The sequence below is a fragment of the Dunckerocampus dactyliophorus genome, chromosome 12 (genome assembly GCF_027744805.1).
Source record: "Dunckerocampus dactyliophorus isolate RoL2022-P2 chromosome 12, RoL_Ddac_1.1, whole genome shotgun sequence".
Lineage (NCBI taxonomy): Eukaryota > Metazoa > Chordata > Actinopteri > Syngnathiformes > Syngnathidae > Dunckerocampus > Dunckerocampus dactyliophorus.
Window position 1 is genome coordinate 22,817,688 of NC_072830.1, and position 15,924 is coordinate 22,833,611.

Here is a 15,924-nt window from a genome sequence, read left to right on the forward strand (position 1 = left end):
GAGAGGCTACAGTATGCAGGGACACGGCGGGAGACAAATATAACGCAATTTGTGAGGTCTGATTTTTTTGAGGAGGCATTTTTGTGATGGAAATGTGTTACTCTTTTGAACACATATTGTTTTGAGAAGCCAAACTCCTTACTTGAACGGCCCCAGCAACTAAGCGGAACTACGTTCCCCGTCATGGATCTCCGACCACAACCGGACTCACGGGTAAGTCACTGTTGATGCACTACGCTGCTGATGGGGATGTCGTACTACTTCATGTCCAAAAAAACCCTACTGTCCCTTTAACACACAAGCCTAAACAGTGGCCCTCTTAGGCAAAACGACACATTTAGTTTTCAACCGTGCCAAAACATTTAAAATATGCAACAAAAGCAAATTTGGCCTTCAAATGACACATCTTGCAAGCAAGTGCATGAGCTCTTCCAAACATTGGACAACAAAATACAGCACTGTATTGTAGCCTCTTACGTGGCTTTCAGGCCAGTGCCATTTGTTGTCCTTTTACTTCTTATAAAGAATTGTATCCAGAATCAGAAACACTTTGGTGCAAATGTTATTGATTGCTGACAAATTAAATCCTTGTAAATCCTTGTAAACCAAAATCACAGTTTCATCTGAAACTTGAGCCCTTCCAACTACACCTCCACTCTGCACACGGACTCTTCCTGGGACCGTTCTCTTACTCTCACTCTCATCTGTCTGCCTTAGACCTCTTCCACCCATGCTGGCAAAGAACAGCACGGAGGTGGCATCTCTTAAGGCCTGCAAACTCTAATTAACGCTAATTAAAGATGCGTATGAGGGAGATGATAAAATGGGAGGAATAGATGGTTTCTTTTTGGTTAGCACAGTTAATACAACGCCGTTTGGACTGCTTCGTTGACATCCGTGTTCACAGTTCCGCAAAAGGGTGGGGAAAATGTGTCAGTCCAATGACAAAGGGTTAACATTTGCAAGAGGTGTCTTCTGCTCTGCTGAGATAGTGAGGATGAAAATTGAGTGGATCCCAGTTTCTTTAAGCAGGTCAAAGCAATCAAGAAAAACTGTGAGAGGTGCAGTATATCTCAGATTTTATTACAAAGTAAACGTTTGCAAGTAAAAATTGTGCATTTTATTTTAACCTTCAGTTATTTAATCTGACTTAGATTTAAATGTTTGTATTGTAGCGAGCAAGTGCAGAAACAATGCGTCGCTACCTGCGGTGTGTAAAAACATTTGAAGGAACCTACAGTACCTAATTGCTCATGTACTGTCATACTTCCTTGCGGTAAACTTAACTTTACTGGACGTATTTGCATGGAAAAGCAACTTGAGGTCTTGCGGTGAATGATCACATTCTAAAATGGAAAGATGCCCAGTTTGGATTTTTTTTTTGTTTAAATCCGATTTTTTCATTTGTCGTTCACATGACCAAAAATATGCAACTTGTATTCGCGTGAAATGTGAATGCGAGTGACACGCATGCGCAACGTTGTCTCAATTCATACAAAATTAAAAAGAAAGAGGGCAAAACTTGAGGCGATTGCAAATTTTTGAAATAATTTTCGGATGGCAACAACAACTTTTGCCTACATCTGTCAGCACCTTTACCTAACTCCCACACGGCAGAACACGCCGTGTGGGATATATGGAATCATTGTTCAGACTGCAGTAGCATCAGATGCACATTTACATGTACATATGTACATACGAAAGAGGCCTGGGGCACATTTCAAAATAAGAGAATTGTACCGTTCACCCTGGCATGAAAAAAAATCAGATGCAGGTGAAATATGAGCAAAAAAATCGTAATACAGTATTCCCTCGTTTATCGCGGGGGATAGGTTCCCAAAATAGCCCGCAATAAGTGAAATCTGCGAAGGAGCCAATTATATTTTTGTGCAATTATTATATATGTTTTAAGGCTTTAAACCCCCTCGCCATACACTTTTTACACTTGCTCAGACAGGCATTAAGATTTTATCACATTTCTCTCTTGTTTAAACACTCTTAAAGTTAAAATTTGGTTTGAATTTTAATGATCAACTTACGAGAGTGGACAAGGATCGTGGCTTGTCCTGGCGCGTTTTTGTATCCTTGTTAAAACATATCGCTCCTCGTCGTCCTCTATGAACCGGAGATTTATTTACAGCATTCCAGGCATCCTACAGTACAGCCGTGTAACTTCTGCCTTCATTCAGTATGTATGATGGCTTGCAGCTAGCGATCGTACAGGCAACAGGCAGTCCTGCATGAAGGAGATTGATTGACAATGCTCTACAGCCAATCAGAACGCAGAAGACAATGGGCGGGTTCTCCCTTAGCCAATCAGGACTGTTGTGGCTTGATATTTACTGAGACAACTGGACAGTCTTTAACTCTCACATGAGTATACACCACCTTCTACTGGTAGCAGTAGTAAATACTATAACAGACAACATACAGCAGAGCACCGATCACTCCAATACAACACATGGAACGCACAGAACACAGAACACAGAACAGAATGCACGTTCATACGCTGTTCAAAAAAAAAAGTGCAAAATTACACGTTTAAAAAAAAATCAGCGAAAGAGCGAATCTGCGAAAGGTGAAGTGCGTTTTAGCGAGGGAACACTGTAGACCTGTAGTGTGAACGTAGTCTTTATCTGCAAAATTGTTTTATTTTTAATGCGGATGAGGTATGAAAAAATATAGTCTAAATTAAAACTACACAAATGGTTTCAATCCGGAATGACACTGACAAGATCACAGCAATAATCTACCCAGGGAAGCTGCAGCAACCAAGCCCGGTGCCACAGTAGAGGCGCACAATAAATCACATCACAAACCATACATTGATGCAGACAGGAAGAACCGAGGAGACAACAGAGCAACAGATTTAGGGTAAAGGGAGAAAGTCAGTGTTCGAAAAGGCACGCATGCACACACAAATCCACGCCATTCTCCATTCACCAAGCTGAAGTCCCGTCGACACACAAAACCCCAGGAGAGATGCTGAAAGGCAAGGTTGCCAAATTCAAACATCTCTGACAGCATGGAGGACGATTCAAACAAGCACAATTGATGCATGTTTACATTTCAGAAAAAGGAGAAACTGCCAGCCAGTCTTAAATCCCATCGGTTACCATTATCTAATATTCCTGCAGTGCATGACTTCCCTTGGAGATATTAGTGCAGGATAACAAGAGGATTTATTGGAATAAAACCACTCAGCATGACACAGCGGGCCAAAACTTCAGGGACCGAAACATGGGGTGAAGGATTAAAGGTGGCCGAGATGTATAGGACGGCTCGACCTCACTATCCTCTGCGATCCCCAAACTGTACTTATTTATTCATTTATGAAAGGGTGACTGAAGGTTGGGGTTAACTGATGCATGATGCTTTTAATCAAAGTGAGTGCAGTGTGAAAATGCTGACCATAAAGTCCAAGCCTCTTGGTCATGGAAAGGGGAGGCTGCATGTGTTTGGGTGTGTCTCTGTAACAGATCATAGAAATGTCTAGCATAGATCGTCGTCAAACAGATTGCTGTTTGATAGGAACGGGTTGAAATAAGATGATATTGGGATAGAATGTGAGCAATAGGCAACCACAGGGTTTTCCAGCCTATTGAAAAATTTCACTGCATAATATTTTATTTTGTATAAAGTAACAAATACTGAATAAAATTAATAACAATGAAGTTTGGACTGACATCCCATCAAGCTTTTTAATCTGTTTGTCCCACTTCAAATTTTTTCACCGTGAACTGCATATATATATATGTATATATTTATCAACAACGGTGTTAAGTAAACTTAAACAATTTTAAGTAAACAATATAGAAAACTGTCATAATATGCAATGCAGCTCCTTCAGTTACCTCACATTCTGATGCCGCTCCAACTTGAAAAAGATGCTTGAACATACTGAATAAACAACAAAAATGTATGTATGACAAATGCCACAAACTCTTTGTATATTATAAATAAAAAATAACAGCAGGGGTGGATGATTTTGTGCGTTTTTCTAACACTGAATTCAATGGAGCTCATCATGTTAGTGTTGCCCTCCAGTGGCCTGAAACCACACTGCTATTTCTGGGGCATCAGAGCAATTGACTGAATAGCTTCTGTGTTTCAGTCTTCCTGTCACTCATTCTTTAATAACCTACAACATGAATACCTCTTTGGAAAATGAAGACCGCTTGTCACACTCGTTTTGAAAATATTTTTATATATCATTTTCCTTGTATATATGTATGTGCAGCTTATGCATTCACATCCAGTGGTGAAATAAAAAGCTAATTTAGGTTCATTTATGACCTGTGATGCAAACTATCATTGTTTTCTAGTTGAGGAGCCTTTTCTTTAGAGAATTTCAAAGCATGTCATACAAAAAGTACTGCTATAGGTAGAAAAGGATTTTTGAATGACAAACGATTTGTGCAAGTGGAAGTTCGAAATGAGTGAATCCAATTCAAAAGTGAACTGATGCTTACTTTTTTGAATGATTTTCTACTAAACTCTCCTGAGCCCACAATGAAGGTCCGTACGGTTGTCACAGCCGCTTCAACAATCAAACACACACACGTCAATATTGTTTCACACACCTTTAGGTGGCATCAACCCTCCTGACATTTGATTAAAGAGTTTCTTTTTATTAAGAAGGCTATACCAGACGCATAATCACTATACATTGATTTAACATTACCTTTACAATTAAAGTCTTCACTGAAATTACAGAATAAATATATGCACATTTTTCTTCAAATCTTTGTGAGAGAGAAAAACATTAAAAGTGCCTCCTACAAAGCTGTTAGTGGGTGACGATGGGGGGCGGCGGGGGGGAGGACAATAGGGTGAGGCAAGATCCAGAGGCAAGTGGGGTTGTGTTTAACAAAGTGCATGGAAATTTCCAAAAAACCTTGAGCTCTGATAATATTCACAAATGTTTAACCATCCGTGCGTCGTCGGCGCATCCTTTATAAGAAGCACCCTGATATAGACAGAAGTCCTAATTAAGAGTAACAACCATATTCATAATATAGAAAACTTAAATAGATCACTGTTCATAATTTGATGAAGTGAACAGTTGCAACGCCACGCCCCCCCCCCCCCCCCCCCCAGCTTCCTGCACTGAAACAAGTGCATGCAGCAAACTGCAGTTCATATTAATATTCATTTTTATCTCTTTCAATCATTTCCCATTGCCTTAATGTGCACGGCCTCCGGGTCTTTGTACATCCTAGCGAGGGGTAGAAGAGCCAGAGAATAACCCTCCAAGTCAGGGAGACATCCAGCTCCCGTGTGTCATGGTAACTCCACAAACAAAAGGTTTTCACTGACAGATGTGTTTCACGATGTGTTGTATGTTTTATTTCCCGGTGCACCTCTCGCTCCTCTTACGCGCTCATCTCAGCAAATAGAGATATTTATATTACAAAAATAACGGCTGCTGACATTGCTGGCTACTCTGAAAAAAGGCACTTGATTGAAATATCTGAGAACAGCCTCTCCTCCATAATGATTTGGGCGGCACTGTTAAATCTGTAGTAGATTTTATTTCATATCATGCTGCTTTTTCCAGATAGGCTTTCTTCTACTATTGGTTTTGGGTGGATGTGTTTAAGTGATCATGTTTGTGGTTCATCCTTTTCCATGGGCTAGAGATGTTAAAACCGATACGATTTTTCCAGCACTTCGAGGTAATCAGGCTTGGTTTGAAGTTTGGCCCTTAACTCCAGGTAATCGCTTTGGGACGGGTCAGGATAGCAGCCTTTCCCTGCCGTGAAAAGCAATGTTTCCTTCAGCCGAGCATCCTGTTGCAAATCCGGGTACTGCATGCCGGGTGGGTGTGCATGCGCCACGTGCATGTCCTTTAGTTTGGGAGCCGTCCCATACAGACAGTCAACAAAACCCACCGTTGGTGTGGGTCTCTGACTGTCAATGACAGTTGGGCAGAGCCCGCCGTTCTCATGAAGCCCTGCCAGGTCGGCCGTGGTGTGGTTGACTGCGACGATGGTGTTGAGCTGAGAGTTGGAGACAGCCAGGCTCCACTCTCGCTCTTTCTCTAACAAGGTTCTATAGTTGTTGCTGCTGCTGCTACCGCTGCTGCCATTGTCTTTCTTGGCTGAAAAATGACTTCTGTCTTCTGCTGTCGCTGCTATCTCCCCCTCTCGGGGCTTATAGATGGGGTTGTTACACATTTGAGTCACAGGGTGGGGGATGTAATCATAAACGTGGCCATGGGAATGTGTGTGACTGGGGTGAGTGTGTGTAGGCAAGCTGGGAGTTGGCTTCTCCAGTGTGCTAGTGTTGCCCACGCTACTCTGCCTTGGTGCATCCTCAAAAATTCTGCACTGCATCTGGATCCCTGTCAGATCCACCTCTGATCGCTTCCTGAAGGGCATTTTCTTCCTCCGGCGAAGAACAAAGGCGAACAGCCCAGCTGCCACAAACACGGCAGAGATGAAGAGTATGAGCAGGCTGAGGATGAGGACAGACAGCGGCACTGCATCTCTTCCACCTGCCTTCCCCATACCGGCACTCCCTGTGGTGAGGTCATGCCCTCCAGGTTGAGCTGGCAAGGGGCCTGAGGAATACTTAAGTTCAGGACAGAGGACTTCCACTTCCAGTGAACGCAAATCCTTCCCAACAGCAAACTCTGGCGTCTTACAGATGACATCTCCAACCACAATGACAGAGGAGAGCTTTTCCAGCCATTGTTTGAGGGGGATGATATCGCAGGAGCACTCCCAGGGGTTCTGATGAAGATCAATCTGGACAATGGAAGTCAGATGCTCCAGGACTCCACGCACGGGCAGAGAAAGGAAGTAATTGTTGCGGAGGTTGAGGCGCGCAAGGTTGGTGCCGGCAAACACGTCATCAGGGAGCGAGCGAAGCAGGTTGTCATTGAGAAAAACCAGCTGCAGATTAGGCATGAGGGAGAAGGAGTTGGCCTGTATTTCACGTATGACATTATACTCAAAGTAGAGATAACTCAACATCTGAAGTCCTCTAAACATCCCAGGGGTGAGCCTCTCAATGTCATTCCCATTCAGATATAAGCTTTTTAAGTTTGGCAGGTTGATAAAAGCACCCTCCTGCACATAGGATATCCGATTGTTACCTAAATGCAATAAATCCAAACTTGAGAAGTTCCAGAAATCAGAACGGTAGATTTTCTGTATTAGGTTCCCACTGAGGTATAATTTCTTAGCATTGAGAGGCCGCGGCAACAAGTCTGAGATGTTGTGAAAGCCTTTCTCCTTACAGTTGACCGTTAGGCCCAAGTCATTGATGTGAAGGTTGCAAAGACATCCCACAGGACAAATGATCGGTATCGGAGGTCTTGTCTGATAGCCTGCAACGGGGGGCTGGTTGATGCCTGGGTAAATGCTACGAGGGGTGGGGGGATTTCTTGTGGGCCGAGGTCGTTTTGTGGGCTTCATGGCAGAAGACGCTGTGTTGTGAAAGGAAGAGAGCATGGAGGAAGGTTTGGTTGGCCACGTGTTCTCGTTGCTGAATGGGATGCGAGGAATTCCCAGCTTGGCCTCGATCTCCGAATCGGAGAGCAACGGACAAAGCTCGCTGCGCTTGATTTCCCGTAAGTCTTTCCCATGTAAATGGAAGGGGTACTCACATGTGATCTCGCCCACCAGAGCGGTGTAGGGGATCCTCTCCAGCCATGTCTTAAGCTGGACAATTTCACACACACAGTTCCAAGGGTTCTCCTCCAGCTGAATTTCCATCAAGCTCCGCCCAACATACTCCAACGTCCCCTTATACGGCAACGTCTTTAGTCTGTTCCCCCGCAGGTCCAAATGTGTGAGTGAAACAGACCGGAAGAGATAATTTGGGAGCACAGGGATCAGATTGTCATTCAGTATAAGCACTCTCAATTTGTGCAGGTGCCTGAATGCACCACTTTCAATCCTTTTAATGACATTGTAGTCTGCTTGGAGATACTCTAAACTCTCCAGCCCGAGAAACGTGTCATTCCGGAAAATCTCTAGTTTGTTCTCATGTAGGAAAAGCCGTTTGAGTATTCCTAAACCGTTGAATGCTCCAGCATGGATATCTTGCAAGGCATTATTACCTAGATTAATAGATATGGCATTGTTGAGATGGAGGAAGCTGTTAAAGTAGAGCTTCCTCATGGAGTTTCGCTGAAGGTTGAGTTTGAACGGCCGGCTCCATATTTGAGCAATCTGGCTCACATTTGTAAATCCTTTACTGTCACAGTGCACGTGGAAGATGCCCTCTTTGACCTCACAGTAGCAGGGCTCGAAGCACGGCTCATCAATCTCCTCCGAGTCCTCTAGTAGCGGGATTGGGGTGGTCCATCCTAAGGCTATGGTGCTCAGCAAGGTAACCCACAACATCCTCACTGACACCAAGTAGGTGAAGTCTGGGCTCCAGGAAGAGAGCCACTTCACAGCACTGCAACAGAGGGAAAGAGGGAGAGTGAAAAGGGGAAGGGAGGAATAACACAAACAGGTAAGCACACACTCACGCTCACAAAGTGAAGTTCAAGGTGAGAGACTTATCGCCAGAGCGGGGGGGCACATTAGTGTCGGTGGAATGGAAAAGCGCTTTGAAAGCAACACCGCTGAATAATACAATAACACAGGAGACTACTTTAGATGTTGCTGGTTGTTTCAAACAAAATAGGCCTGCTACTCTTGGACGGTGATGCGATATCCATGCGAGAGAAATCTCTTGTTGAGTTAATGCCACCAAACAGACCAGTGTCATTTATTATACAGCAGATATGCTGCTAAGGTCGCAATAAATCACCTCAGATGCTCATCGCTATGAATAAACAATGGCAACAGCAGGTGGATGAGGTTAGAGCGGCAAGAGGAGACACCGTCCCTCTGGTGTATTTATTACATAACGGGGGCCTCAATCACCTTCTTAAGTAATGAAAGAGCAGTGGAGAAAAAAAAAGCTGCAATGGAGATATTTAGGAATAAATGTGAATCTAAATAATCATGCATGGTGTTGATGAGGTGATATGATAAGACATGCATCGAGCCACCCTAAGTAGTTACCTAATAGGTGACATTAAATCAATTGGATATTGTCAATGAAAGAAAAAGAACTAAAGTAAATAAATTAACGTGGCCATAAAACGGAGTATGTTTTCTTTTAAAATCAAAAATGCAAGTAATGCAACATTTGAGCGTATGTTACAGGATCAACAACAATACGTCTTAACTTAAAAATGTCAATGAAAAAATGTAAATTCCAATTGAAAAAAAATACAATAAATGATGCACTGCATATGATAATCTGATGTGATTGTTGGATCTGATGATGTCTTTCTGATGCTTGACACTAAATGGTTAAAAGTCACCCACGTTCACACGCACACGGATGTGACTTTCCAGTTTCTATTGACATGCACACGCACACACAGACACACACAGGGGCTTGTCGCTGTCCGTCCAAATGTGGGTGCTGAAACATCCAAGGCAGACGCACGGAACAGTGGCTTGCTAGAACCACTGTCCACGGTCCTGAAAAGAAAAACTCCAGAGAAGGGAGGGTAGAAAAAGAAGAAAAAAAGGTGCATTGTAATCCCCCAAAATGAGGCACCAGGAAAAAAGATAACTGAAAAAAAAATCCTCCAAGACCATCTCCTTGCTGCAAAATTCACATTTTGATCCTCTTCACTGTGAGTAATCCTCCAGGATCCCTCGCCTTCCTTATGTGTATACGCAGATGTGTTTGCTTTTATTACAGAACACCATTTATTTAACACGTCTGTCTGATGTAATGGTATACATACTTAGTTTAGAGGGATTCCAACTTCACATATCCTGCGGCGTGTTCTGTTGTGGCCCGCTACGTCCTGCTCACTGTCCGATGCCGGGCTGCGGGGAAAAGCAGCACAAGTAGAGGTGAGGGATCCGTTCAAAAGCAAATAGACGAACCAGAGATAAAAATGTAGCAAACAGGGGAGGTTCTTGCCAACTGCTGCATACTCAGAGGAGCTGTTTCTATTTTGAATTACAACAAAAAGGTGTGTGATTTGCCAAATCCTCTCTTTCTCTACTGTTCAGTTCAGTCGCACTTGTGGAAAGAGATGCCAAGCATAATGCAGCATTCTTTGCTCGTGTGCAGAATGGAACACGACTATAAGGCACGATTATATGTTAGTGGGTAAAGTTGACATCAATGCATGCACGACACACAGATGCACACGCATTCAAAAAGGTAATCACCGACTCTGTGCACAAACCAAACATCTGTCAACTCACCTTAGGTTTGTGCCGCAGCTGGAAAGCATTGAAAGAAATAAGAATGCAAGAAAACAGAAGAGCAATAGTTTCGATGCTGTTAGATTCCTCTTCGTTCCCCATCCCCTGCTCTCCTCACCCTCTCCTCTCCCCGTGGTGAGAGGAGGAAGAGGAGAGATGAAGACGTGAGAGGAATGTGCAATCTGTTTTCACTCTCTGGTGACTCTGACACTCTCCCCCTTCTTCTTCCCACTCTCCTGTTTTGCTTAAAATGCAAGTCCTCGACTCCAGAGCTCGTGCTGCTTCTTCCTCCTTCCTCAGCCTCCTCCCGGCTGAGTGCGCTCGACGACTGCGCAGCCGGGTAAGGATGTTCTCCTCAGGACCGCGTCCTCGTTAAACGCAAGCAGATATGGAGACAGAACAGATCTGTTGCTTTTATTTATCTTTCTCAAGCTGTCTCTTGTCTTTTTCCACTCATTGCAAAAAATGCTTGCTGTCGTGCGTCAGAGGAGAGATGAGGAGGGACTGAGCCAGCCAGTGAGGTGGAGGTGGAGGGAGGGAAATTGTGAGAGGCACGGGAGAGAGAGAAAGAGAGGAGGAGGATGAGGGGGTAAAGAGTGATGAGACCGTTTGGATGCTTTGAAGAGGAGGAGAGAAGTGGAGCACGTTTGCTTTCGTGCACCAAGAAAAAAAAATAGGGAGCGCGTCGTGAGGCATGAGTGAGACCTGTGGATGGCACTCACTCTCTCACTCTCACTCTCATTCTCACTCCATTCTATTTTATTTGCATTCTTCGGTATCATTGAGACTCGTGCTACAGGAGTTGGCATCGCTCACTCCGCTGTGATGACGACAGCGGGTGGCCACGACTATTTAAAGCAAGAGGGGGAGAGGCGTGGAGCACTTCATGCTGCCCCCCCCCTCCTTCTTTCCACTCTGCTTGCCTTCCCGCGCCTCGCCTCCAGCGGGCAACACGCGTCCGTTCTTTGGCAGCAGAAACAAAGTGAGCCAAAGCTCAGACAGAGACAACATCACGATTTGCACCGTTAATTGCTCCGCAAAGAAGGACGATGGCAGCCACGTGCAAGCTTGTCAGAAATGAGAAAATACGAGTCCATTTGTATCCCTCAAGGTACAAATCCACATGAATGTACCACGTATGGCTGATTATGGGACTCCAAGGTATATACTTAATTCCAAATTAGTTGATTACATTTATTTGACTTGATTAACCCCGGGGAAAGTATATTTACACTGCTGGACCGTGTCACATTCAGGGCAAATCCCCCAAAAATGATTTTACAGACATGCAGACCAAAAGGAAATGTTTTGAGATTGCTAAAAGGCACATTCAACCTTTGACAGTACAGCCAAAAAGTTTCAAATGTGTTCCCAAGGTGTGAAAATTAATCAAGTGTACAAAAGAATCAAATGTTGTTGCAAACCGCTGAAAATCAATTTGTAAGCACATTATACTAACAGCGACTTCCGCAAATTACATTTGCATTCTAATTTACTCAACGCCACTGAAAATTCCATTTCTCTAAATACTAGCTCATATTACATGGCGAAGTAACAAAAAAGTGACGTTTGCAATATTAGATGTGTTGAGCTCTTTAAGGGTGAATTGTGTGTCCACGTGTGTGAATGTGAAGATGAATGGGTGGTTCTCCATGTGCGAGTCGAGTGTGTACCCTACCTCTCGCTCAGTGTCATGCTGATGGCAGGATGGATGGATGGATGGATGGACTATGTCTAAAAGGTGAGGCTATCTCTGAGGGCCTAGCATTAACCGAGGTTCTTAGGAGCGGAGCAGAACGTAATATTAAATGGTCACGGGGGTCAAATATCCTGTGAAAGTTTCGGGGCAACACCCATCTGGTATGACAGTTCATTTTAGCCCACACAGAAGACTTTGCCAGTGGACAGGATATTTGAGGGAGGCATTTGCGAGCAGCTGCTGGACGGCAAAACTGACATTCTTCTTTATGAAAAGCCATCATTCAGTCCTTCAGCCTGTCAGCTAATGTCACACAGAGTGACATGGGGCCACTGGAAAGCCTTCATTCAACACAGAGGATATGCTGTACATAGGTCATCATTTGTCACAATGAAGAAGCTGTGACCTATAAGATTACAGCTAATAATACCGATAGCTGGAATGCACACTTCCCAGCGAGCCACAGTGTAAAATGAACATGGAACACTTTGAGCCGTACGAGTAACATTCCACATGCTTAGCAACAAGTAAAGGGAAAAAGTTAGAAGCACGATGAGCATGTTGTACTGGATCATCAGTGATGGTTGATTAGGATTAAGCGAAACTAACTGGGAGAGCGTTGACCTCTCAGACTGAAGATGACTAATCTGGGATCATACTGAATACAAATGAGTACGATCCTTGTAGAATAACACCTGAACCAATGTTGACGATTGTTTGAAAGCTATGAATAAGAGGTGAGGAAAGTGTGTGAATTTAGTCTATCACAAACATCGTGCCAACTTTGTGATGCGCATTTTAAGTTGATTAGCTAAAAACAGCACCTGAATGGGTGCTGACAAGAAAACCTCACGGGACGCAACACTCTATCCATCTCATAACTCCTCTTTGACCCTCAGGGGCCGTCGTTGAGTGACTGAAGTATGCGTACAAGCGTTACAACTCATTCTACTCGTTTCTGCGGCACAAGAAAAGCAACCCACGGAGGAAAAGTTTTCCAACATTGATCACATTCTTTCACTCACTCCAGCAAATAGTTGATCTCATGAAAGTGTTGGAATGTAAATCGACGAGTACTTTGAGGGTTTTATCCTCTTTTTTTTTTGCCGTTGGTGTAGATACCCTAACTTTCTCAAGTGCACAAAATACTAAGTATTTTCTTTTTGCACAAAGTGGATCCAAACATTTCCTTCCATCTCTGGTGTAGCCACGTAATTGTACATCCCTGGCAAAACCACATTTGCGCTGTTAGGGATATCTGCCATGGGAATCCCCTTTGTAATCCACATTAGTATGACAATTAAGCACATTAAAATGTTCTTTAAAAGTTTCCTTGATTGATGATAGCGACGGTTTGACCCTGGATTGGATTACAGTCATCCCTCAGCCACATTGAGGTTCAAATTTCACAGCTTCACTCTTTCAGTTTTTAAAAAAATATCTTATTGAATAAATTATGCTGTTTCGTGGTTGAATATGGCCTATTGTTAGTCACAAACTATGCGTATTTAAGATAATGTGTATTTCACGCCTAAATTAAGGATTTTCAAGGATAAAAATGGCTAAATGAAATAAAATACAAACATAAGGCATTCAAAATACATATTCAAAGACATGTAGTAAAAGACACTGGTCACTAGGTGTCAGTAGTGTGAGTGTAATGTTTGGTGAGGGTTATTGCAGGTTTAAATGATCTCACAACAGACAGAGTAATCCCTAAACCCCCCCCCCCCCCCCCCCATAAAAACACTGGCTACTTTTGCAGCCGTTATCCACGTAAAACGGAAACTCAACACTGAACCCCCGACATGACTTCCCGTCCGTCTCTCTTTCAGGTCCCCTTAGAAACACATTTGTGGTAACACACACGCACGAGTCTTATTTATGTTTGAAATGGCTTATTTACTTACTTACTTACTTATTTTGTTTACTATAATGGGTATTACAAGAGTAAAGGTGACAATAGGGGTGTTATTTCATTTTTAGAGGGCCCTTGTAATGTTAAAAAACATATTTAGTAGTTCGTAAACAGGTTTTCTATGCTTTAACTACAACTAACTTACCACGGTCGGGTCTGGAACCAATTAACCACGATAAACGAGGGATTACTGTATCTACAACCACAGGCGCTAGATTGTTGTGATGACATAGATGCCACACACAGTACAAAGTCATGTTGTAGTTATTATTGATAACATAGGGTCATATAGTCATAGGATTAACTGCCCAGCTGGGCCTGATGTCGTCAATTTAAATTGTCCCACTGTGAAACAGCAACAGATCTTCTCTTCAATGCACAAGGGATTGGAAGAACAACTTAACAGTAGTAAGAGCATACTACAGTTTTAGTTTAGTTTGGTTTATTCCAAACAAGCAGGCAGTGTTACATAGAATACATCAGTTGTTCACAATTAAACATGAACACAAGCAGTAGTAGAGTTCGAATAGAGAAAAGGACTAAAGACTATCACTTCCTTTAAAACTCTTAATGGTCTCCATTAAATGTTTTTTTTTTTCTACTTCTCATTATAGCATCAAGCCGATAGTCTGCCTGAGTACGTAGGAGTCACAATGTCTGAATACCGTTCTCATTTCCTTGCTCACTTCCCGGACTGGCTGTCGGCCCACAAGATCACCAGCATGCCAGTCTCTCTACTTGATGATGGTGGTTTTTCCCTCAAAATCAAGTCTTTCCTACCTGTGGTTTGCCCATCATCGCTTCTGACACTTCCACAGACAAAGACCGAGTCAATCGTGAGTCCATATTAACAAGAAAAGTGTGATGAGAGCATTAAACTGGATTTGGCATCGGTTTAGAATCTTGCTAGATTGACTTTTATGTTCCCACTCACTCTCAGCAGGAAAGAGTTCTTTTTTAGCATTCAATTTCAGTATGTATGTAAAAATGCAGCAGCAGATCAAAAGAGCTAATTACATTCTATTTGAAGCGTTTTGGAATATTTGCAGGATCCGGCAGCAAAACATGAATGCCAAGAACAGTGGTTCATAATGCAGTATGTCATTATGTGAGCTAAACACTGCCAAGGAAGCAGGTGAACTCTCATTTCTTTGCTCCTTTTCAAATCAGTCAGTCCATTGTTCAAAACAAAAGAACGTATAAGACGTTCTGACTGACAGCCGCAAGAAAGTGCACACAAAGCTTTATAGGACATCGCAACAAAGTAGAGTTTTGGTTGCCGCATATGCTTTTTAAAGCACCATTGTACGACCCTGGCCTTGAAATCCAAGTGTGGGTTCAGAATTGAAAATACAAATTGTCCTGCGCTTTATAAACCACAGGCACAGGAAAACTTTCAAACTGGAAAAACACAAGGTGATCAGTTTTGCGTGCATAAAGGCTCTGCGTCTGCAGTGTGCTTCTTTTTATTATCAACCCCATTTTTACATGTATCTATTGTCAAGGCACATCCCCACAGGTTTATGAACTCGTGTGTCAGTCTATTAACCTGCGAGTGACACATTTCTGTGGTCACGTCTGAGTCTGCGAATGAAGTTTCGGACAAAAGACCAGAGTAACCCCAGATAAAAAAAATAAACATTGCAAAAGCAGTTTATTGTATTTTATCTCTTGACCTCACAAAAATGCACACTGGCACTGGGGCCAGGAAAATCAGTGTGACAGTACAGCGCTACACCATCACAGTGCTTTTTTTTTCCCAAAAGAAGAAAATATGGTATACGAAAACATCTGCTAATATAATGCATCATAAGATACAGTAAAACCTCCGTTTTGGTACACCCCAGTTTCCATGTAATATTCACAAAAATGTTGCCTCTGTACACTCTCTAGGTTTTTGTACAATGTAGCCCTTAACAAAGTAGTCCGTTTGTCCAGTCCTGTATCAGTCCGTAAAATCAATGAACCCTGCGCGTTGCTAGGTGTGAGTGCCAGTGACAGAAATTCGATAAAGAAGGTGAGAAACAATACTGAGTTCAATCTTGCCAACATGTACGGGTAGCCCA

At 43.0% G+C, this 15,924-nt stretch overlaps 1 protein-coding gene across 1 annotated transcript; it reads right to left on the bottom strand.

Annotated features, from left to right (window-relative positions):
• Positions 1–211: 211 nt before the first annotated feature.
• On the bottom strand, positions 212–11,029 carry slitrk3a (SLIT and NTRK-like family, member 3a). Its single transcript, XM_054795163.1, has 3 exons — positions 10,242–11,029; positions 9,770–9,854; positions 212–8,415 (listed from the first exon to the last, which is right to left on the bottom strand). The coding sequence occupies exon 3, from the start codon at positions 8,355–8,357 to the stop codon at positions 5,646–5,648; it is 2,712 nt and encodes a 903-aa protein (XP_054651138.1). The 5' UTR covers positions 8,358–8,415; positions 9,770–9,854; positions 10,242–11,029; the 3' UTR covers positions 212–5,645.
• Positions 11,030–15,924: the final 4,895 nt, after the last annotated feature.

Coding starts and splice junctions, on each gene's coding strand:
- slitrk3a (XM_054795163.1), bottom strand. CDS start 8,357: ATGTTGTGGGTTACCTTGCTGAGCACCATAGCCTTAGGATGGACCACC.